The 25,393-nt window shown below is 36.4% G+C and overlaps 1 protein-coding gene across 18 annotated transcripts in view; it reads right to left on the bottom strand.

The window, feature by feature from the left end:
• The window catches only part of LOC127436504 (pleckstrin homology domain-containing family A member 5-like), a 206,292-nt gene that overhangs the window by 43,801 nt on the left and 137,098 nt on the right, over positions 1-25,393 (bottom strand). For 14 of the 18 annotated variants that reach the window (XM_051690708.1, XM_051690711.1, XM_051690716.1 and 11 more), the window contains exons 5-8: positions 12,196-12,231; positions 5,327-5,447; positions 3,310-3,414; positions 943-1,015 (exon numbers count right to left, since the gene is read on the bottom strand). In XM_051690708.1, the coding sequence (XP_051546668.1) occupies positions 943-1,015; positions 3,310-3,414; positions 5,327-5,447; positions 12,196-12,231 (335 nt within the window). The remainder of the gene's footprint in view (positions 1-942; positions 1,016-3,309; positions 3,415-5,326; positions 5,448-12,195; positions 12,232-25,393) is intronic. The other 4 variants (XM_051690710.1, XM_051690727.1, XM_051690724.1 and 1 more) reach the window with 1 other exon arrangement.

Below are 25,393 nucleotides of genomic sequence, written 5' to 3'. Positions count from 1 at the left end.
ATAATACTTTTATAGCAGTGTTTCCCAAATTGTGAAAGCTGAGTGAAATGAATTGCATTGTGAGATCCTTGAAAAATCAAAAAGTATTATTTTAGAAGCCAGTGAAATGTCTACATAGGTAAGATTTGTATAATCTATACAAATCCTATAATCTGAAAAGAAGAAAAACGTTCAGAGCAGCTGAACATAAGTCTATCATTGGCCTACAGTTCACAGCAATCCATTTTGCAATTGAATTAGTCAATCAGTCCGAGATTTATAAGGGCTTTGAAACTTAGAAAAACACGTCTTGAAATCCCTGCATTCAGATTTGCGCTACATCAAGCTGTGAATGCAAGAACGTGCTCTCATCTTGTGTCGTCTGCATTAAACAGCCCTAATTATTGTTACATTTCATTACTTTTGTTAATTTCTGAATGCTTATTTGAATACATGATACTGCCGTTAAAAACGTAAAAACTCCTCGTTTTCTTAATTTGAATCATTGTTCTATTGTTTTAATTTCTTCTATTGCTTGTAATAGTTTATCTTCTTATTTTATTACTGACTGTTTACATGTCTTGAATAATTTGAGAACTTGAAACAATGTTTACTTAAAGTTTCATTTTTTTATGCTATTGCAGACATAACTGAGTCATATTAAAGTTTCAGTACTGCTGCTTTTACAAAACCAGAGTTTGAAAATTACTGTGGCACTTGAAGTATTTTAAGGCCTGGATACTGTGATTCCACGGTGGCAACCATGTAAAACAACTAGAAAGCTGTGCAGATGGGTCACTTGATTGTATAGTGGCCCATAACTCAAAGGAGATTGTTTCAGAAGGGACAGAGAGTGAGCAATAATCTTTAGACAGCACATCAGATAAGAACATAAATCAAAACACCTATATTAAAGTTGGTGATAAAGTGAGACTTTGGTAAACAGAGAGATGCACGACTCACCTCTGTAGTAGAAGAGGCACATGTCAGACAGCACAAACCATCTCTTCTTCCACATCTTCATCCCGGTACTGTCCTGCAAGAACCCCACAACACAGCCGTCAATCAATCAAACTGTCTGACCACAGCTCAGCATGGTGTGCTGGAATCCCACCCACTACCACTGCATGTTTTGACAGACTTTACCTTAAGATCAACATGAAATCAAAATTGGCCCTATTTACATTCTTAAAACAAGTTCCTGGCCTTATTGTGCAAGATTCATCAGTGTACACTATTCCAAATAAATAAACTTTTTTTTTCCTTAATTTTTCATCAAAATGTAATCAATTGCTCCACCTCTGAAACAACTTTCCTTTTCAGCTGAAATCATCAAGCCCTTACTCAGTATTTCTGTCTTGTTTTCCAGTCAAAATATCTATAAATTACAAAGTAATAAATTAATAATTTTGTATTTATTTATTTGCATTGGAATGGCCACTTTTCATGAGCCAATCGATTCCCGATGGAATAAATCAAGTTACATTTTTTTCTAGTTGAATATATTTTCACTTGAACGAACATTCCATTTGGAATTAAAATGGGTTGTGAATGCCTTTCGTGTCAAATAAAATTTCCCCAGACAGCAACAAATATCCTGATTGATAATGTTCTTAATGCAGAACTAAACTGTCTTTCTTTTGGTTTCACATTTTGGTTTGATATTGTCATCAATGTTGCTGCAGTTCTCTAGAAGTTTCAGCAGTTTTCAGAAACTCATCTAAGTTACTTATTTAACATGAGAGATAAATCAGACTCATATTCCCCCCTTGTTCTTTGCTGTTTGTTGTGTTAATGTTTGCACCATGTAAGCACGCAAATTTGAATTTCGACAACAAAGCCTGATGATTTCACTTGTGCTGTGGGAGAAGCTTTGATGGCGGATGATTTGGGAAGGGGTGAGATCACCTCTGAAGTCGACCACCTTTTGAAGTTTTTCAAAAGAACACTGGCGCAGCGATCACACACACAAACGCAGCACAAAAGTTACTGATGTGGCCATATCACAGAGTGAAAACTTACAGTGTGTTATTTCACTCAGAAGAGAGAAGCAGTTTTGAAGAATATGATGCAAAAGCATAAACATGTACTTGTAAAGTTGTGCATATACTGCATAAAAACAAAGGCAATTTAAAGCCGGATGTAACTTTTGATTGATAAGCTGTGCCGTGCAGAGTCAAGGAAATCTGAGATAAACAAACAGCATGTAACAAAACCAACATCAAAAGAGTAAAAGCAAAACTCTAACAAAAAAGTATCAAAAAGTATTTTTTGACATGGTTTCATGGTAATACTATATTTTGGACATGCACCTCATGGTATTAGTAGAGGTACCTTGGAGTGCCATGTAAATATCATGGCATATGAATGTGGTAATCATACAGGGCCATGGCATAAATTAAAGTACCAAGCTATTACCATTTATAGCATTACTGTACCGTGGTAAGGGCTCAGTAACATTTTTTTTTTTTTACAAGGGTGGCTTTAGATTATAGGCTTTAGAGTCCCAAAAGTCATTAAAATATCTAGCTTACTTCTTTTTTCACTAACAAAACTGCTCATACTTTAGCAAAGAAATAGGCCTAATATATGTAGTTTACTGTTTGAAAAATATAATCCATCAAAAGCATATTAGCAAATTCCCTTCTTTACAGAATAAGTAACTCGTTAGAAACTTTTGTTATAGGCGCATATCAATATTTTCATTGTGACGGCTTTGTGCGCGATGGCAGCACTCGGGAACCACAGTGAGTCAGTTACTGAACACAAACTGGTATTATTCAATTTTTAGTACTTTTATATTCAGTCTTTTAGCTTTTATTTTGTAAAAAGCCAATAAAATGGTACTTCTGACATCCTAAGAGTACAACACTGATTAATCAATATTACAATTACAGTGTCACAATTATCTAACTGTGAAGTGTCAATTAAAGCAGTCCACTCCTGTTGGTCAAAATGTTCTATTTAACATGTTTTTGCAGTGATTGTGCATTGAAACCAATCACAGACATGTGTGTTGCTTGCTTGTGTATAATTTATTCAAAAGTTGAACAACAGTTTTGTTTCTTAAGCTTCTAAGAGGGTCAGTGTGAGGACAGTGACATTTTAAGGGTATAGTGGTGTATAAAACAGCAGTACAGAAACACTTATGTGAAGACTATGGCATGCAGTTCATCCACTTAAAAGGAGCATTTTATCATTCATTGTGTTAATCTGAATTCATCGCAATTAAAATATCAAGGGAAATAATCGTAAATAATAACTTTTGTCATAATCGTGCAGCCCGATTAGATTAAAGTAATAACAAGTAAGAGTGTCAGTTTCACATGCCTGTTTGTAAAGCCAGCCATTTTTGATCACTGGTGCATTTGGGTTCCTCTTGATCGAGTTCGACCTCTTCCCAAAGTTGTGGATTTTCTTTGAGGATCTAGACTGCTGTAAACAAAGTGTGAGAACAGAACGTTACAAAAAATTTAGCCTTTGAGGAACCATGCTTGACAAATATATAATTCAGCAATCAGGTTTTAAATAATTACAACTTACGAGCAAAGTCGTTTAGAAAATGTGTGAGCCATGTATTATGAATAAATAGCACTTACAAACTCACATTTTCAACAACAAAAAGATTAAAAACTGCTTTTACTGAAACCAGAAACACACTGGCAACAATCTGAGTATGTGAAATTGCTGAGCCGTGTTTATCTGTCTCTGCAAAATGTCATTCTTCTCTCTGTAATGACACACATTCACTCATACGATTCCAGTCACTTATCTCAGAGAATCAGGCTTTTTAAAGAGACAGCTTTCCAATGTACAAACACTGACAATAAATCACGGTTGATATTTTCATTCTGAGAAGCTCTTTGGTGCAAATTACATTATTAAATGGCTTCTCATGATTAAACAAACAACTTACGTTTGAATGTATATTTGTCTATGTTTTACTGATTAAATGGTAACACTTTACAATTAGGTTGCATTCGATAACATTAGTTAACTACAGAACATAACGAACTAATGATAAACTTTAAAAAAAATCTTGGTTAAAGTCAACATATTCATTTTTTTAAATGATGTTACCATTAGATAATGCATTATGAATCAACATGAACTGACAATGATCAATTGCATCTTTATAATTAAGAATTAACAAAGACTAATAAATGCAATAAAATATACAGTTCATTGTTAATATATGTTAAAATATATATATATATAACCTTAATATAAAGTGTTACCATTTTATTTTTGGGGGAATCATCAAATGTGGTCATAAACTTGTTTCTTTAACATTTTGGAGGGATTTAGGCATGTGCAAAACTACACATTTTCAAAATCAAAAATGAAGGAAACTGTAAAGGTTTGTGGTCCACAAGACCTCAATCAGACCAGTTTTGTAAGGAAAATGAAATAAAACAATATGCAGCAGACTCAAAACAGTTTTCAAAAATTCAACATTTTTACTTGAAACAAAGTCCTAAAATGCAACGCTCATGGAAAAATTGCTGTAAAACAGAGATGCACAACTTAAGTTATGTGTACACATGTGTACATAAACCAACAATAAAAACAGGGCAGACTGAATGCAAGAATGCACTTTCAGATTTAATATTTAAGTGCCGATGCTTTAAAAGATGTACATACAGAGACACAACTTCTCTGAGGGGGTTTTAGTGTGCTGAGATTCAGTTAATAATAATAAAAGTTACTGATTAACTGCTAGCATGCTAAAGGACAAAATAAAGGACATGCATTTGGAAAATTACATCTCTATGTTCACCTGATTTAAGGAAATGCTGCTAAAAAATGCTACAGTTAAATAAACATGAACAAAATCCACATAAACTAGTTTTCCTCACTAATTGACATAAGTAGTAATGTTTAGGTAGATGTTTTTGTTTCTTTACATTTAAAAGAGCTCCCCCAGTCAGTTCCACACAGTGAGGTCTAGATATTCTACACTGATTTTAAAAACAGCAACAGTAGAATAGGATGGGAATCAGCCAATACTGAGAGAGACAAAAAATTGTATCAGTGCATCCCTATTCAACACCATCCACCACATACAATGCAGGAAATGAGCATATGTGCAGTAATGAGGACAATAATTGTGTAACATGCTACTGATGCATGAGAGAACATCACAATCTGTCAGACTGGAACTAGGCCACGGTCACTTAGCCGTGCTGAGAGTGTGTGCGTGCGTGTGTATGTGACTTGCAAATGGGTTCTGTGGTAAATCTATGAATAAATGTCAGGACATGTGAATCATCCTTTACTTGACACCTGTTGAACCTTGTTTTAATGGTGGTCAATTAAATAATTAAATGTGTGTGTGTGGACTCACTCTGGATGTTGGACTGCTGGGGTGTGTTGTGTAGTCTGAGCCCCCGGTGTAGTTGGACGCTTCACTCATGGTGCTGGTGGGACGTTCCTTCTTCTCTGTCACTGGTGCTTTAGTCGCTGGTCTGAGGGATTGGGGGGGAGAACCGCATCTGATTAGGCATGTGACTGTATTCAGTTATACAGCATATCAAGGTAATTAACATGCACGATATTGTTATCGTGGGCACTTCAAAATACTGTAAATAATTCCAATTAACATTTTGGCCAAATTGTTTAGATTTTTCTGATCACACAGTAGTTTTTATCCCATCAACGAATCAAGATTCACAACACAACACATGAATGCGGAACAAATGACACATGCACACTCTGATGTAAACAAACCAGCATGGTCTAGAAGCATGGCTGAAGGAGAAACGCTGCCATCTCTTTATCCGCCTTCTAATAGGGTTAAGTCGGAAGTGTGGAAGTATTTTGGGTTCCATAAAAATGTAGAGGGATTGTTGATTAGAGATGGTTTCCCTTTTTGTAAAACATGTGGCAGAAAAGTGGCAGCGAAACACAGGAACTCCTCCAACATGTTCTAATTTGCGGGACAATTATCACGTGCAATTCAGCAAGATAAAGGTAAGTTGTGACAGTTCTGCTCATTTTTCCAAATGTTTTTGAAAACTGAGAGACAACACTTAAAGAGACACCTAGCTAAGCGACAAATAAGACGACAAAGAGAGTGAACTGTTGCTGCTATTTGCAGATAATGTGTAGCTTGGCCAAAGAGTAGTTTGCTAAAACTCTGTTAGCTACACAGTAACGTTTGCACAATGTGAAACAACTAAAATACAGTTGGAATCAGACAATACTATGTCCTGTAATTAATAATGGCAATGTGGCACAATGATGATTTCAATATTAAGTTCAAGTTGGAACACAACGCAGTCGTATGTTGCCAAGCAGTGAGAGTGAACTCGCAGTTATAAATGTGTAGCTAGCACCTAGCTACAGTATATATTAGCAACTGGCTTGCTATTCTGAAAAACATGCATACTATTGTTGTAGCCTAGTAGCTGGCTCGATTAAATTAGTATAGCCTTAATTTAACATTAGCCTCAACAAGACAAGGTCTACATTGATCTGTAATGATCAGTGGCCCTGTGGCATATTGACCATTTAAATATTAAGACATCAATTAAATGTATATTTGGTTATGTATCTATGGTGTTGATGGTAGTTTTTAAAACATTCAGTGTTCTTTTCAAAGTTATTTGTTATCTGTTAATTTAAAAGCCAGTTTTTGTAATGTAATTCAATACCGTGATAATACCGTATACCGTGATAAAAGCCTCAGCAATTATTGTGACATGAACATTTGATACCGTCACATGCCTACATCCAGGAGCGCATTAACGCACAGGCTTATACGGGCTGAAGCCCAGTGGCCTATAACTCCCATGGGGCTCAGCAGGAGGAGTGCGTTTGAACGCTTTCAGCGGGAGACGCGGTTATTGACATGTTGACAGTCCGCAAGTGTAAAGGCATCCGTGTAGTGCTTGTTAAGTGCACAGCAGTTGCGGACCAGCGAGCCCAAGGGCCCAGAGGTACCTTAAAAAACCCCTGCCTACATCTGAGGAATGCTGTCAATTAGCACAGGCAATTATTCCAATTATTTCCTCTTTCGTTACAATGGAACCTCATCCATCTAAAACTATCTTAAAGAGCATTTTGCTAATTATTGTATTATTATTATGCAAGCAGCTTTTATTTATTTTTTTCAAGACAGAGAAAGACAGAACGAGGAAGAGAGAAAATAGAGAAGACAGGCATCATGCATCAAAGCAATTACTCCCTCCACATCTCTGCTGATATACTCCCACACAATTGACAACCTTAAATGGCCTGCCAACTCTCAGACCTGACAAACTGCATTCAAAGTTTATGACCTAGTCAAGCTGAAGGGCAAAACCAAACCTGAACGCAAGACAGACAGAAAGATTAAAGGTTCTAAACTCAATGTCACACCAGACCGGTGCCGCATCTCCCTTATTTAAAGATGGAGATTGTAATTTCTGTGTCACCTACTTCAGTGCACCAAATGAAATTGTAAAAAAATGATGACTGTTTTCAAACAGGTAAAATGCAATAAATATGGTCATAAACCCGAATTTCTTTTGGTAGAGAGATGGTGAAATGAGAAGTAGATCAGAGAGACACTGTCCCACAGGGTTGGCCTATATTATGATACTACGGTGGAACGGCGACATCAAGAAAGAGAGTTGCAATCAGGAGCAAGGGAGGGAAAACCAGAGTAAAAGATAATGCTTTCAGGCTTCTGGGTCACCTCGAGAGAGAAAATTACCTCCCACTTCAAAAGGGTGAATGTACTGTAAGCACTCGTTTAACAAAGTCTGATTAATGAGTGTCATATGTCGCGAGTGACGTCTTTACATGCATTGCTGACAAACCATTCAGTCAGGAGGTTAAATATCGTTCTTGCATTCAACATAGATTGCTTGCTTGTTACTTGCTGACACAAGTATCCAGCTTTGCAATGGAAACAGACACATTGTCAGATGGTTGAAACAGTCAGTTGATCATGCTTACAACACAGACAGACTGTTTCACAGAGAAAACAAATACATTACACAACTACATTTAAATTGTCTAAAGAAAATGCAAGTGGTCCTTGCCCTTGCAAAACTCCTTGTGGTTGCTAAGGTGTTCTAAGTGGTTGCTAGGTCCACCCACTTTTTCAGCCATCTTGATTCTGGAAGTGTTTTTACCATTCTTTTTATTTTGTTTTTTTCATAGGGATTTCTTAAAATTCTTCATAAGAGTTACAGGCCATGAACCAAACCAACCAGCTCTGAGGTAAATCACAACATTACAAACTTGTAATTTTTGAATTGAAACCAAAAAAAAAAGTTTTTGAAAACCAGGCAAAAAGATGAAGATAAAAGACTCTGTACTTAACGTCTTTCATGAGGGAATGAACTACAATCCCATGAAGCATTGTGAATGCCATAATTTAATTAAAAACAATAGAAAAATCATTCTCATTCAAAATTGTTGATTGTACACTGCCTGGCCAAAAAAAAAGTTTGGATTTAAATATGCAGTTACTTAAGAACCTAGGATTGGATCATTATTGCTGTGATTAATATGTTTCAGCTGGCAACAATTATTTTCACCCTAACTGATGCGGTGTGTAGCTTCTCATTTCTTAAACAACCATGTCAGAATACGTATCCCGTGGTCGTGGAAAAGATGTTACTGTGTTTCAGAAATTATTGGCCTGCATGAAGCAAAGAAAACAACTAAGAAGATTGCTGAAATCACTGGAATTGGGTTAAGAACTGTCCAACGCATTATAAAAACCTGGAAGGTTAGTGGTGAACCATCAGCTTCTCGAAAGAAATGTGATCAGAAAAAAAATCTAGAACGATCGTGATCGGAGATCACTAAAACGCTTGAAGTCACATTGTAAAAATCATGGCTATGTTTAATAGTGAAAGTAAGAGCATTTCCACACACACAATGGAACGAGAACTAACAGGATTGGGACTAAACAACTGTGTGGCCACAAGAAAGCCACTTGTTAGTGAGGCTTATTGGAAAAAATGACTTCAATTTGCTAGGGAGCATAAAGATTGGACTTTGGAGCAATGGAAAAAGGTCATGTGGTCTGATGAGTCCACTCTCAGTTACTCTATTCCAAAGCGATGGCAGGGTAAGAAGGGAAGAGCATGAAGCGATGTACCCGTCATGCATAGTGCCCACTGTACAAGCCTCTGGAGGCAGTGTTATGATCTGGGGTTGCTTCAGTTGGTCAGGTCTAGGCTCAGCAACATTATGTGGCAATAAAATGAAGTCAGCTGACTACCTGAATGTACTGAATGATCAGGTTATCCCATCAATGGATTTTTAATTCCCTGACAGCACGGACATATTCCAGGACGACAATGCCAAAATGAAAGTCTTTGGGATGCACTGGAGATGACTTTACGGAGTGGTTCGACTCTTCTGTCATCAATACAAGATCTTGGCCAAAAATGAAAGCAACTCTGGATGGATATAAATGTTGTGACGTTGTATAAGGTTGTTGAAACTATGCTACAATGAATACGTGCCGTAATCAAACCTACAGGCGGTCCAACAAAATATTAGAGTATGCATTTTTTATTTTGGCCAGGCAGTGTAATATAGAAACAATATACAGTATTTAGAATTGTATTGCAAAATACTGAGATATATGCAAAAATATAAGTAGTTTGAGAGTGTACATAGAGCGACTCGATTGCGTCTTTCACAGTGTCATGGGAGTGGGCAGTCGCTGCAGAGCTCTTTTGCCGCACGTTGTTCAATGTGATTCTCTGATTAGTGGATTTCCCCACACAGAATCATGGGTAGTGTAGTTCTTCACCAAAAATCTGCTAATAAACATTCTGCGGATACATTTTTTTTTTTTTTTATTAAGTTGATATAACAGACTGATGGCTTCAAGAGAATCAGATACCATCGATTAACAACCTTGGAGCTCACGGTAGGTCTGTCTTTAAAAGTTTATAAGTTCTTGTTAAAAATCAATTTGCCTATGGAGAAAAGGAAGCAGACTGTTGCACTCTATTTTAAAGAGCCCATCTTCAAGCCTTTATGATAATCTGGTTCCTAAAATATGACTCGAGTCCCTCTTTCCAAGTCTATGAAATTTCTTTCACACATTTCATTGTCCGCCAGGTGAAATTAGAAGTCTGATCGCTTAGAAAAGTCTCTGCAATAAGCCACATGATTTGAGGTATCACTGTCACAGGGTGAATTACACACCAAAGTTTAATACTTAAGGTCAGTGGTTTGTTCAAATCCCTAATCCAACTTTAAGCAATATTAAAAGTGATGCTTGCCATAGTAGACACCACTAATTATCCATCAAAGAGTCATTTAGGAGAGGACAGAGCAGACTGTTGGGTCAGGGTAGTACAAGGATCCAAGTACGACCTTCCACGTCTCTGAGTTCAAATTAAATCGAGCATTCAACACGACTATTAGTGTTCATTAATTAATCTCTTCTGAAATAATGAGCTGTAGCATGCCACTCAGCAGCCACAGCAGCAGCCATCACTCAGATGACACCTGACGGCATCTTCAGCCCGACATCAGTGGGATAATGGCAGGATGTGTGAAATTATCCCCACATCATCCAGCTAAACACAGCTGAATCCCAAGATAATCGACTGCGTGTACGTTCAAAGGAGTTGGTTTTGGGATGAGTTCAAATACCAACTAGAGGTCAATGAGTTAAAAAGCGAGTCATGCGAGCCTTAAGATCTCTATGCCTTCTGCTATCTCTCTCACGGCCTTCTACTCAACCCTCTTTCATCTACGGCAACATCATTTTGGCAGTTCAATGCAGCAACCTTGAAGAACATTAAGAATTATCACAAAATGAAATGTCACAAAATATGCGTCATAAACACAGAAAGACTACGTCGGGAAAACATTCAAGGAGTTTTGTTAAGCTTGAAACATTACAAAGTTCTTGTATTAAAAGCTTCTAAACTAAAGTGAAACAGGATATTAAACAAGAAAAAAAAAAGTGGGACGGGACTGGAATTTATCCATCTGGAATTGACTGGATCATGAAAAGTGGTCTCTACTGCGGCCTTCAAGTGGAGTCGTAAATATCATAAGAGTTCCGAACACATAAATGAGAAAGTGAAGTTGTATTTACCAACGGGAATCTTGGAACTAGATGATACCTGAGCTGAACTTTGGAAGGACATGTTGACATGAAAGATGATAGAAAGTATTTAAATTTCAATTCTTTTTTTCAATAATATTAATTTGTAATGTTTGACAGTCAACTAATGTATAGTAAAACTAATGACTCATCGTGGTTTGTTTTAAGCGAAGTATTTAATAATTTAGCTGATCATATGCATTAATAAATCATATAGGTTTTGTTAAAGTGCTGCAGGTTTATTCACTTATGCGTATACAGAAAGCATATGCTTATACAGAGCTTTTGCCCTTGTAATTACGTATTTAAGCTTGACTTCTGCATTTTGTTTCCGACTTGAATGTGTGAAATGTCGTTATAAAGAATGCCTGACTCATAGGTGCACTTGAAGGCAGCATTTCTGGTTGAAGAGTAAGAGGGATTGGTCAGCCAATAAGGAAAGTTGTTTTAGAGCGGAACAAGATAATACATTTTGATAAAGGATTGCATTGACTTTTCTTTTTTTTAATCGTTCACAATAAGACCAGAAAAGTTTTATGAAGTATGTGAATAGTCAATTTTGATTTCATGTTGACTTTAATGGCTGTGCAGCTTAAAGATTTTTAAATGGTTTGAAACCGTATCACTATAACTAATCTCTAAAGGCCTCAACTGCCATCCTACTTTGTTTCCCACAGTGTGTGTGTGTGTTCAGCTGTGATTCCTGATAAATAAGTGTTTCATCTCAGTCCAACGCATGACAGGGCTGTTTGCAGACGTTGTTGCACTCCAAATGCGCAGGATTACGGAGACCCTGCTGAAATAGCGGAGGACAACATAATTCATCTTTGACGGAGACCGACCGCCCATGCCCCACCTGCAACTTCAGTGAAAGGAGACTCATGTTTCATATTCAACATGGGCAAGACAAATCGGACGGCACACATAAATCTTGCATATCTTCACATTAGCGATGCATAGCAGGATTTCAGGCAATCCAATTCAAAGAGTGCCGCGGGTTAGTGTTTGAGCAGAATTAATGAGACAGAATGGCAAAACAACCAGACATAAACAGAAGCTCCCTTTCTCAAAAGCAGCAAATGAATCTCAAAGAAGTGATGACAAAAAGACAACTGTTCGGCTCCCTGCGAAAGCATTACCTGTTTAAAACAGGATGAAGTTTCCCACAATTCAGGCTAGAAAACAGAAAAAAAGGAAAATTAACTGTAGTCAATTAGGTTTTTTGGTTAATTATGACACGCATTCAATAGAAACAACAAATCTCTCAACATGAGGAAGATTAATAACAAAGCTTTCTAGCTAGACAAAGCTGGTTTAGGTGGTTGGTCAGCTGGACTACCAGCTTATGAGGTCGAGATTGACCTGGTACACCATGTTGGTCTTACTTGGGGCTGGTAGGTCCACTTTGGCCAAGCTGGTGGGGACCTGCTTGAGCTGGTTAAACATGTCCCAAAACACATCTGTACCTGGTTGACTATCTTGACAATCTTGAGCTGGTATGAGATTGTTTTTCCAGGAAAGTTAGAAAGAATAAATAAATAATAATAATTAAAAAAAAGAGAGAGATAAGTGAAGTCGCTGCGAGAATAAATATAAAACAGACATTCCAAGTCATTTTCAAGGATGTAACCTCTAGGCCTCAAGAGATACGGAATCATGCGTAACAAAAATTACCAGCATTTGGAGGTTAAATACATCAAATCAACGTCTTCAAGCAGAAAGGAGCTTATTTCACTCCACCCCACCTTTTCTGTAGTGTTTGGCTAGAAACATCATGTCAGGGATGTGCATTCATATCAGCCACACAACAATCGGCAACTCAACTCCGTAAACAAGCTGTGAGCTAACACGATAACAGCATTGGCATTCTGATTGCGCCGTTGTCGCCCCCATGATGACCACTTCAGGAGAATCCACATGGGCGTATATTTGGAGGCCATGCTAACAGCCTCCACATTTAGATTAATACATGCACATATTTACGTGACTGTTAGTTACCTGTTTGCGCATCTGAGGGTGGGAGTTTACACCGTTGAAGTAATCAAAGACATCTTGAGTGTTTCTTAGAATGTATAAGGCCAGACGAGCGCTATTACAGCATACTCCAACCTCATATATCAGAACAGTCCAACAAAATGAGGAAATATGAGGAGAGTGATATAAACTGATGAAAGCAGTGACTGCACAAATTAATGTGGATCTACTGTGACAAGGGAAAACCAGACATTGTTGCCGTAAAGCGAAAGTGACTGGCTAGCGCTTTTAACAGGCTGTGTGCTGTCTTCGCCCAGAAGCTTAAACAAATTACAGCAATGCAATTCATGTTGGAAGTAACCAGAAACAAGAGGTGAGTGAGTGGGTACAAAAAAGAATTGTGGGGCTCCGTAACCTTGTTATCAAGAGAGCAAAGCCTCCTCCATTTGTGCAGTGGAGAGGCGACAAGAGTTCTCCCACACGTTTTCTTTTTAAAACAACAGATTTCTAAGGTGGACATGGTGACTGTGACTGTCTAGGGCATGAAGATGAGTTATGGACTTCTCCAATTTAAAGCTCCAGTGTAGAATTTTGGTGCAACGAGTGTGTAATTTTGGCGCAACTAGCATCTCCAAATGGATTTGCAAAAATAAAGACAGTTTTAAACAGGTTTCCCCTAATATTTCAACAATCTGACACTGGTCAAACAAACAGATAGTCCTGTCCCAAAATCAGTCCATTGTTTGAGAAAATGTTGCTGCGTCGGGCCTGTCAGGATGCTCAAAGAAACAGAGCAATGTTTTTATAGCACCACAGACCCACAGTGTTAACACATCACAGGAATCCACCTAAAAATGGCTCACTAAAGGTTGCATATTAAACTGGGATAGCACTTTAAAATAAAATAAATAAATAAAATAAACACTTCAGCTTTAAAAAAAAACCTTAGCTAAATCATTGTCAAATACTGCAGTGTATATAAACAATATTTTCCAAAGAATAAATTTTACAACGTATTGTGCACAAAATAAACGTGCACTTCAGGAAACTGCAGTAGGGTAAAAACATCTGTTCTTAAACTGTCTTTATCTTTTCCAAAATGAACTATGCAATTAGATAAACATCTCTATCTCACCTTAATGAGTAAATCTGTTACTTTATTGATTTCTTTTACAACATTTATGTTCTTTGTGTGAATTCCTCTAATTAATACTTGCAAAAAAACTGTCACAATTTAACAGTTCTGGGCGCTATTTTAAGAGCGATATGCCTTAGTGATGCACTATGTGATACGTTAGACGCGCAAAGTTAGTAGGCATGGCCATTACATTGTTTATTTTTGTGCAAGCATGCACTAAGTCTGGGCACATGTGGGTTGGTGAAATTGCTTGTGCAAAGCACTTATGGGCTGGGTCTCTCCCATTTTGTCTGACATCGTTCCAGTTAAATGGTGTTTAGCGGTGAAATACTACAGAGGAAGTTTGATTTTCCTCCTGCCTACGGACCGCAATGTATGGTCTCTATCTTTCTGCCTCACCTGCAGTCTTGACAGTGTTATGGGATCCTTGATGCGTTGCTGCTCTCCCACTGATCATTGTTTTTTAATGTACATTTATTATACAGTACTGTGCAAAAGTTTTAGGCACATAAGGTGTATCACAAAAACATTTGTCTTAAGATGTTTTTTTATATTTTCAGCTTTAGTGTGTCAATAGGAAATATACATTTTAGACTCCCAAACATTTATTTTGCAAAGAGAATAGAATAGAAGAACAGGGAGCCCTGCAACAGATGGCATGATCCCCACAGAGCCCCCCACTGAATATTGAGTCAGTCTGGGATTACATAAAGAGACAGAAGCAATTGAGACAGCCAAAATAGATAGAAGAACTGTGACGAATTCTCCAAGAAGCTTGGAACATCCTATCTGCCAACAACCAAGAACAACTGTGTACCTAGGAGAATTGGTGCTGTTTTGAAGGCAAAGGTGGTCACACCAAATATTGATTTAGCTTTTATTTGTTTACTGGACTTTGTATGACGTTAATTGATAAATTAAAACTATTTATGGCATTATTTTTGAAGACATCCTCACTATGCAAAATTTGTTCCAAGTGCCTAAAACTTTTGCACAGTACTGTATGTTTCTCTGTTGAATGTGTTGTTTAATTTGTGTACAGCATCCTTGAGCTTTGGAAAGGTGTTAAACAAATTAAACTTCATATTAATCATACTGATCTTCTGACACACAAATAATGGCTAGTATTAAAAGTGATCGATAGCTCCATGATATCATCTGCTGGTGGAATCCCCAAACTGCAAATGCAGGAACTGAGTTTAGACTTTGCGGCAATTACCTATTTCACAGGAAAATAGCAACTTGCACTTTGGACCACTTCATTAACATATAATACACCCACAGTTTGCGCATGTACACCAACAGATAGCGCAAACACTCGTTGTGGCATTGCGCATAGCACTGCGCTTAGCGTGGTCATGAAAATAGAGCGCTTAATCTGTGTCTAAAAAAAATAAACTTTCAGAAACACTCTTCAAAATAAAAGTTCTTAAAGGTGCTGTAAGCAATTTTCTTCATGGAAAGGTACGCAAAAAATGTTCCTACTCCCTTAAAGATATGATTAAAGTAAGTGTCCTGAGATATCTCACCGGTCTCTGTGCCAGCTGTAGACTTTGTAAACAGCAAACAAAAATGTGTCCGCGGACAATGATGCTTTTCACCTGTCAATCATATTGCTCGTTCTCATTTGAAGCGGATCACTGAGGCTATGATTCATAATCATATTGATTCATAAGGAACAAACAATGCGGCTCTTTTGCTCGGTTTTGGTCTCAAAATTATCTTTGGAGAGTGGGGTTTTGGAATGAGGGGGCGTGGCTAATTCAACGGCTCAGTCACGTGAACGCTTCAGAACGGTAAAATCGTTTATAGCACATTTAAATCAACATATATGGTTCCATGAAGAACCTTCCAAGGTACCTATCCAGAACATGTGCTCCTAATAAAAAAACAAAATCAGGAGCGCAGTTGTATTCCATTTTTTTTTTTTTTTTTTTTTTAAAGAGATGGTAACGTTAATGTGCCACAATATATCATGCACAAAAAGACATGAAAAAACTGAGCTTATCAGTTATGACAAAATTCAGGAACATAGTGAGAGTCATGACAAAGGAGTATAAATTATTATAAATAAAATGTAATATTTTCAGTTAATTTGACAGGCTGTCTGCAAAAAACAACAGCAGCTTATGTTAACCTGTTTTACCTTGTGAACAGAGTAAATATACAAAAACACAATGTTCATTCTTTGAAGTGTGGTCCTCTTAAATGCATTTAAGAACTCTAAATTGACATCTGCACTGCTGAACACAATTAATGTTCCTGTAACACAATGTACAACAATCAGATGCTGCATATTTCAGTTGGCCAGGCTTTGTAAACTTTTAACTTTTGAAGTAAAATTTGATGCTTTTCATTTCATTCAAGCTGACTAAAACATCTCACACAAGTTTTTCGTGCTTGCTCGGTTGACTAAAGGGATGAAAAGCAGCCAATCGCAGTGTGAAACATAACTATTGTGCAGTGTAGATGCACTTGGGAGCTGTAATTTTAATTTCGATTGTACTATAGACCATTTGACTGTTCGTTGGTGACGTCAAGTGACGTCACTGTTCAATGAACATTTCCTGCTTGTCAAAACAGAGACTATTTAGCAGAGACGGGCAACTTCTATTAAATTAATGGGAGAAATTGGAATGCCCAACAGCAGCCAACAGTCAACCCGCCTTAGAGGTAAAATAGCCAATCACCTTTTAGATACAGAAATCGCCTGTCAATCAACTCGAGAACACGCATGTGCATTAGCTATACAAGATGGTACAATTGCGTTTTTAGCGTAATCTGAGGTAAAGAAACAATTTATTATACCAGTTGTGACAGAACAACACGCCTTTCCCATGGATCACTGACGCCCCGCCTCACGTGATGGGGCTCGCGTGATCCCAATGAAGAGCCTCATCACTGCTGCCTTTAAACACCGAGCGTGCATCTCCTCGGGAGAACGGTCTTTAGCTGCTGGCGTCTTTACAGGTCCAGGAACAGAGTGTGGAGGGCCCGGTGCGAGTTAGATGTGTCGCCAGATCCGTACCCCGGGTCCCCAGGATGGACGCCAGCCCAGGATGCCGGGCAGCTTTTCCCCTCAAGTGCCGAGGCCCAGGGAAGACGAAACGCTTGAGTGAAGCCGCACAGTGTTGTCAGATTTTAATGCTTATTTGAAATATGCTCTTTTATCGTAATCTTGACCAGCCATTTTGGAGATTTCGGTCTTTCCCCATTCAAGCAGATAGGAGCTGCACTTTCATGCCACATATTTACACAGAAAAATAGCTGCCAAAACACCCAAGAACGTTCCAAAAATGGCCACCGAGTGGACTGACTAACCTTGAAAAAGAGACTTTGTTGAAAGGACCCGGAAATACGTCTGGACCGTTCTAATTCCTTTGTTTTTGTTCACATTCTTGAAATGGTCTATACAACACATCATGAGCTTCAATCTAGGTTCGGGAATCTTTAGGCATCTCATGATTTGATCCGATTCCAATTCTGGGAGTCTGATTAGATTTCAAAATGATTCCTGTTACATCTAAATTTTTTTCTTATTGATTATTCTGCTGTGCAAAGGCAAAACACAGTAACTTCACATTTTGACCAAAATTTTAGTTGCCCTGTGACAGACAGGTCTCATTCAACTATAACCAGTAGGGCTGCGTATTGATACAGATTTCCAGATTCAATTCGATTCCGATTCACAAGCTCTCGATTTGATTCTGATTTCAATTCGATTTAATATAGATTCATATGGATTTATTTAAGTTATAATGCCCCTTTTGCTTACAAATAAAATAAATTATCTCCCAGCTAATGCTGTTAATTATACAGGGGACCTTTTAACTAGGTACGTTAGGAAAATATTAATTTGACTTATTAAATTGTATTATTTTTTCATCATTTTGGTCACATTTTGGCTTTTAAAAATGAAAAAATAAAAGTTTTCAATCAATAAATAAGATTTTATATTTCATATATTATTTTTGTTACACGTTTATTGTTAAATTACATAATTTGTACTATTTACAAGCATTAACATTGATTTGTTGAACACGTGCTAAAACCGGTACTGTCTCTTTAAGAAAACCGGCATTTCTTCAAACAGCACCTTTAAATGAGCGCATGTTAACTAAAGAGGACTCAGACGGTTTTACCTCATCTGTGCGACGCATGATTAGAATTAAATGTTTTTTTGTAGTTGTTTTTGATCAACAACTGACTGTAAAGAACAGAAAGGGTATTAAAAATTAATTAAATTAAAAGAGACATTATTCAATGACAAATGGGTTGTGTGGATCTCATCTTGGACACACATTACACGGATCAACTTTTACTCTCAACACGCTGTGAAACGATCACACTGCAGAACACTTCACAACTAAACTACACAATTACTGGTGAGTGAACTGTAAACATTTACCAACCAGTTGCCAAATATATTCACTTTAGTCGCATAGCGTGAAATTTGGTTGTAAATGAGAGTGATTTCCTCTCAGTGTAGTAGAGGGTTGCGCATTGAGTGAACGATTAATCTTGGGATTTAAGAATCGATATCGAGATCGCCCAAAGGAAGATAGCGATTAATTTTTACCCACTACTAATAACCAGGTTTTGAGAAAATTGCAGTAACTACAAAATCCTCATTCAAATCAAGTAACTGTTTTGTTGGTGAACTGTGCAGCCTTTGTATGGCAGTATCATCAGCATAAAAAGTATAAACAACAACAACAAAAAAAAAAAAAAAAAAAAAAAAATATATATATATATATATATATATATATATATATATATATATATATATATATATATATATATATATATATATATATATAAACTCTGACCTCTTTACACAAGAAAATAAATTAAAAAAATAAATAGGCTTATTGGTTTTCAAAGCACAATACAATTAAATTAAATAATTCAACTGATTATGTTAAATATCGTTTATATGTTTAAAGCATTGTTAATCATTTTTATTTAATAGTATTACATTTTTTATTAGAATAAATCTATCCGAGGCCTTTTGATTTTTTTATTTGAACTATAACTACAGGTTGGTGCTCCCATGCTTCTGTGAGAGTGCAGATGTCAGCTTCTCCTTTCCTCACCACAGGTGATAAAGCGGCACAAATAGCGGGATAATTATTTAAAAAAATCTATCAAGCACCTAGTATGCGCTGTTCCATCTGTTTGCTCTGCGAGTAGAAGTTTCACCTACTTAAAGGAATGTTCCAGGTTCAGTACAACTCATGCATTATTTGAGCTGTAAAGTTTTTTTGGGGTTTGTTGACATTACATCGTCATGGTAACAAAGTTGTAAAATTGGCTATACCTTTACACAGAAAAGGTTTGCAAGTCATTTTATCACATTAAAATCATGTTTACATGCATATCCTTTATGTCTTGTGGCTATACTTTTGAAAAAGTGAGTATTTTAATGTTAAAAAATTGGCCACATTCACTTCCATTGTAAGTGCCTCACTGTTACCCAGAATTTTGCTTTTTTTTTTTTTTTTTTTTTTTTTTTTTAAAGAAAAGGAGAAGCGAGTCAAAATTAATTTTTGTGGTAATCAACATTACGCCACAAATTATGTCGATTGAGCTTAACTTGTACTGAACACGGAACATTCCAGAACAGTACAAATAAATTAAATTTTCTCTTAATACAGCAAGTTGCAATGTTCCTCATAAATCGTAAACAACTAAACTCAACAACACCACTTAAGTTCTTCCTTGTCTCGAGTTGTTTGGGACATGTCTTGGTCTGTATTTTCAAATAATTCTATATTTCTTTGTTGCTCTCATACGGAAATAACGTAAAGCAGTCCTAGCTACAGTACACTGTAAATCCCAACTCATCCATGACACAAAATTTTAGTGGTCAGCAATGTCAAAACGACATAAAAATTTTATGTTCACTTGACACAAAAAACATATGTTAGTTTGACATATTTTTTTAATGTTAAGTCAACAAGTTTTCATTTTTGAGTTAACTGTACTAAGATTTATAAAGCACATATAGCCTAATGTGCTCAAGTTCAATTAACAACACATACATTGTGCACTTAGCATAAAATTTAACAGTCGACTGAACACAATTTTTGTTTTTGTTTTATGTAGTCATTTTGCTACTCAATAAAATGAATACTTCGCTCACTTCACTGTTGTGTAACTTAAAATCTTTGACTTATACCAAGCAAAAGCATAACTTGCAAGACAACAAAAATAAATCAAGCAAGTGCACTTTGAAACTGACATGCAGGACCTCAGACATAATGGTAAAATTATAGGTAGTTTAGGCAGAAAGTTACTGTGAAAGTTACTCATTTACCAAAATGTAATAAAAAAAATACAAATGTTCAATGTTCATGACATTTATTGTGCATGATGTGCAATGTAAAAGTCAGATAGTGAAGGGAAATAGTTTGTTTTTAAAGGAAAGCTGCAAATTTGTCTAAATTTGAAATTTTAGGCGGCCACCAATAGGTAATCTAGGAGGTTATTAACTGACACTTTGATCGGGCCGCTGCCAGCCAATCACAGCCAGCAGGACACGATCGTATTCAGTTTGTTGGTGCCGCTGGGCTGACTCAAGCACAGTGGATTCTAGAGAGGCTCGCATTGAACCTAAAAGGTAAAGTTATAAAATTATTTTTTTTATCAATTTTTGTTGTATCGTTGTATAGCTAAAGTTAAGATGTTACATAGGTATGTGTAATATTTGACCAGAAATATCCAGACTTTGACATGCTTAGAATTGCAGCGATATTAAATCAACAACCAATTACCTGAGGAAGAACAGCGTCACTTCACCTTGCAATCTGCCTTTTGCCAGTAACTTTTGTCATGTCTAATAATGCACTTTAGTTTGTTAATACAGATTACATGCCGTCTGTCGTGAACCTGACAGTGATAGTTGTAAAGAATTTCTCAACAACATCTTTCCCTATTTTTTTTCCCAAATACCTTAAATTTATCATAGAATTGAACTAAATTTTCAATTGCAAATTGCCTTTAAATTTTATCTTTGACACTGCATGCTCCCGCGTGCACTTTGTAGTTCATATGGCTGTGTGCGCCACAGAGGTGACATGCAGTACTAAACAAAGTAACTGCAAATTAAAGATGTTTTTTTGTTGTGGTTGTTGTTGTTTATTTGATAGAAATCATGCAGTCATTTTAAATTTTTGATGCCCACAAAAACAATTTTAACCGTTTTTTCATTTTTATTTTTAATTATTTTTTTTTTTCAGATTGAAGGAAATAATTCAGTGAATTGATAGACAGAAGTGTGTAGTCACACCACATTCACAGCATATCAACTCGTAACAACTTGCGAGTGTTCACATCACAGGACAACTCAAGACTGTGATTACAGAGTTGGTAAGGATTAGAAATACTGTGCCTTGACAGTGTAACACCTTATCACTGAATCTGGGTTTAATGACTTTCCATTATGAACTCTGGCTAATGTGAGATATCTGTATTTTCTTGATTTTGCAAAACGTTAGTGGCTGTACCTGATTTCCACTCAGTTGATGCCACAGAGAAGGGGGTTTTATTTTTTGTTCAGGAGACTTGACCAGTTGTTTTCCAGGCAAAGCTACAATCTTGCAAATCTTCAAGGAAGGTCTACTCCAAGGACTGGTAAGTGTATCAGTAACATCTCTTGATTCTTTTTATTCTTGACTTCTTTTTATTCTTTGATACTATGTTGTAACAGTGTAGAACTGTTATAGAAGTTAGCAGTCATGCACGCCACAGCAAATTCTTTTTTCCATCCACATTTTTGCAGATTATGCTGACGTTTCAAAATCTGTGATTTCCAATGTCTTCTCCATCATTATCATCTTGTACATAGTCAGCATAGCAGAATCAGTCCCTTGCCGTGTTTATATGACACCTGTGTGTGCACCTTTGACTCATGTAATGCACTGAACATTCATCTTTCCATAGAATGCATTTATAGAGTATGCAGTTCATTTGTTATTATTTTATTTATCACCGTTTGTTTTTTTTTAAAAAATATTTATACTTAATTGTTTGTTTTTGTTAACAAAGAGATACACAAACTGTGAGATATTAATATTGATGTTGAGAGGGGGTGATTGAGGTGACATTGCTTTTGTCAGGTTTTTGCAGATTACCAACGCATCAGCAATCAGCAGCTGCAAGTTGAACTGTTTGCTGCACTGGATCAACAAACAGATCGTTTGCTGACTATAGCCAGAGATATGCAGGGAAAATCTGGTCGAAGTGCCCAGAAGATCTCTTCCATCTTGAAGGTATATTCTCAGGTAAATAATCTTCTAATCTTCAAAGGATTGGTTTTATGGCTGACTCTGGGCATATTTTAATGGATCAGTATTGGCTATAATAATGAAATCCTATTCTTTCTTAACTGTAATGTGTAAACTGTTGCAGTACTGCTCTCCTTTACAACATCCTACACAGTGCAGCATTTCACTGCATATGCAAGTGAAAATAAGTGTTCCTGCTTTTCACTCAGCCCAAAGTTTCCCAATTTTTCTATCGTTCTTCTGGGACACTAAACTAGTTATTTTTCCTGTCCTCTTTAAGAAAGCTACAATCCTTCACAGCTTCAATAAAATTAGTGCGGGTATATGAATGTGAAACATTATTTGGGTGTATGAGGGACTAAGTTCTGACATCACAGTTGGTAAAATGCACAGATTGTAACCTCTCTTTTTTGTAAACTGCTCTTTCATTTTAAGATTAATTTAATTTTTAAAGGGCATCAGTATCAGGATCAAGAAGTTTGTATAAAATGTGTCAAATTTAGTATCTATTTCTGTTATTCATGGTGTCCTATACATATTTATTCAACATTTAAATGAATAAAGTATTGGACTATAAATAAATGAAGATCAGAACTCTGTATGAGCATATACCTGTTGTTAAAGGACAGTCATGGTCAGAAAAAAGAAAAATCATCTCAATCCAAGACTGGCTAATGCAAGGTGGCAGTACATATGATTGGTATTTTAGCATTTTGTATTTTTTTTCCATTATGTTTTACTGCAGCAAACATGAGACATCAGCGTGGACCGGATTGCAGTTCTGCGGTGCGTACCAGCACTGCACACAGAGAGCTGTTGGGTTTTAACTGACAGATTTAAACTGATAATACAAGTTCCACATTTACCAAAAGCAAAAAAATATAAATAAATAATTCTCCATTTTTCCATAAAGAATTCAAAAAATTGATTCATGGTTTTTGGGACATTTTTCAGGAGGATGCAGAGCAAGGTCCAACCATTGAGAGATCTGCTGCCATTGTCTCTATCATAGCTGACAACGAGGAAGTAAACATGGTGCCATTGCATCCTCGTGAAGTCAAGATCATCCTTGATGATTGAGTTGTCTTGGAGGGGACTGAGTGCTGGCCTGATGCATTTATTTGTATGGCTTGCTCTTCTATTGAGAGAAACTGAAACCAAAGACACTTGCCTTAAAAAATAAGCTTTAACAGACACGTACATAAAGTCTTGCAGACTTGTTGAAAATGTTAGTTTTGCTGAAAAATGTGCCTTAAGTTTGTCTTAGTAAAAGTATTTGTTTTATGTTGAGAAAAGATTGTCAAATGCACACACAGATTTTAAGGTTAAAGTTGTTAATTTTGGGTTAAGGTTGTTTTTAGGTTGTTAAAACTTTGTCAATATTCCAAGGAAACTATAGTGTTTCATACAATACCAAGTTTGGTAATCTTGGCAAAACATCAAAAAAGATTGAACTATTAGAAGTCTTATAGATAGATAACTGAATAGTTTTCAGTATTGATGTTGAGCTGCTGGTCATGATTTTGACCTTAAAGAAATAGTTCACCCAAAAATGAAAATTTGCTGATAATTTACTCACCCTCAGGCCATCCAAGATGTATCTAAGTTTCTTTCTTCATCAAAACAGAATTTAAGACTTTTAGGATTTCATTTCAGGACTCCTCCTTTAAACTATGCAAGTGAATGTCCTCCATTTCTTGATGGTCCAAAATGCATATTTATGGTGCATCAAAGTAATCCACACGACTCCAGTCGACAAATAAAGTTCTTCTGAACACAAACGATTGATTATTTTGAGAAACAAAACAATACTTCTATACTTTTTAACTACAAATGTTCGCTTCAGTACATCTCTGTGACGTGCGCTCATGAGAGGGATGACGTAAGCTCGTTGGTAAGGTTACGCGTCACGTGGAGGAGGAGTCAGGAAGCGTGTCATTGTTTACATTGTTTTTGTTTTTTACAATTATTATTTGGAAATTATTTTTTATTTTATATTGTTTTGAAATTGTTTTGGACTGTTCTGGTTTGTGAATGGTTTCTTTTGTAAACAATGACGCGCTTCCTGACTCCTCCACGTGAAATGAAATTTTTATGTGCAGTCGTTTCCAAAAAATATTTTGAGTAAGAAATTAGAATTTAGCTAAAAAAAATAAAATAAAAAAAATAATAATGTTAATTTAACATTCAAATTAAAATATATAAATGTTGTTTGCATGTAAAATTACTAAGTTGTGACACAATTTTATTTGTGTTTAGTAAACATAAAAAAAGACTTGGTAAATTTATGTCTTGTAAAATAATATATTCCCTGTTAATATGACAGAATTCTGTGCTCTAAAAACACAGATTATTTGATTATGTGATTAAAAAAATAATGTTGAACCGTCAGAAATTTCCCATCAGATAAGGGTCACGTGACACATTTAATTTGTGTCAAGTGTACTCAAAACTTTCATGTTACTGTGCTGGACTAAACTAAAAGTTTTATGTGCAAGCCGTTTCCAAAAAAAATTTAAGTGAGCGAGTTGGGATTTACAGTGTATACTGACATGTCCTACTGTACCTGTAAAGAGAGATGTCAACAACAAACCTTCAACAAACAAACACAACTTATCCACTTGAGGTCCAAAGTCTCTTGAAGCAAGAATTGGCTGAAAAAAGATCTTTCCAAAAAGAAGCCGACAACCAGATGATTTAAACTAATCAAGACCTGCGTGAGCATTGCATCACATGCCGCGCTCTGAGATATCACGCCATGCTTGACACCGTTAATGGCACCATCTCACAAACACTTGCACACCTTTGAGTGTGACTTTCTCACATCGTCTAACAACACATGGGGTAAAAATACTTGTAAATCTCATTAACATCTTCACCGTTGTAGTAACAGAAAACTCATGATGGAGGTGATAATTGAAACGGGAACAAAAATGA

This window comes from Myxocyprinus asiaticus, chromosome 47 (assembly GCF_019703515.2).
Source record: "Myxocyprinus asiaticus isolate MX2 ecotype Aquarium Trade chromosome 47, UBuf_Myxa_2, whole genome shotgun sequence".
Classification (NCBI taxonomy): Eukaryota; Metazoa; Chordata; class Actinopteri; order Cypriniformes; family Catostomidae; genus Myxocyprinus; species Myxocyprinus asiaticus.
This window is presented reverse-complemented; position numbering and strand designations above follow the sequence as displayed.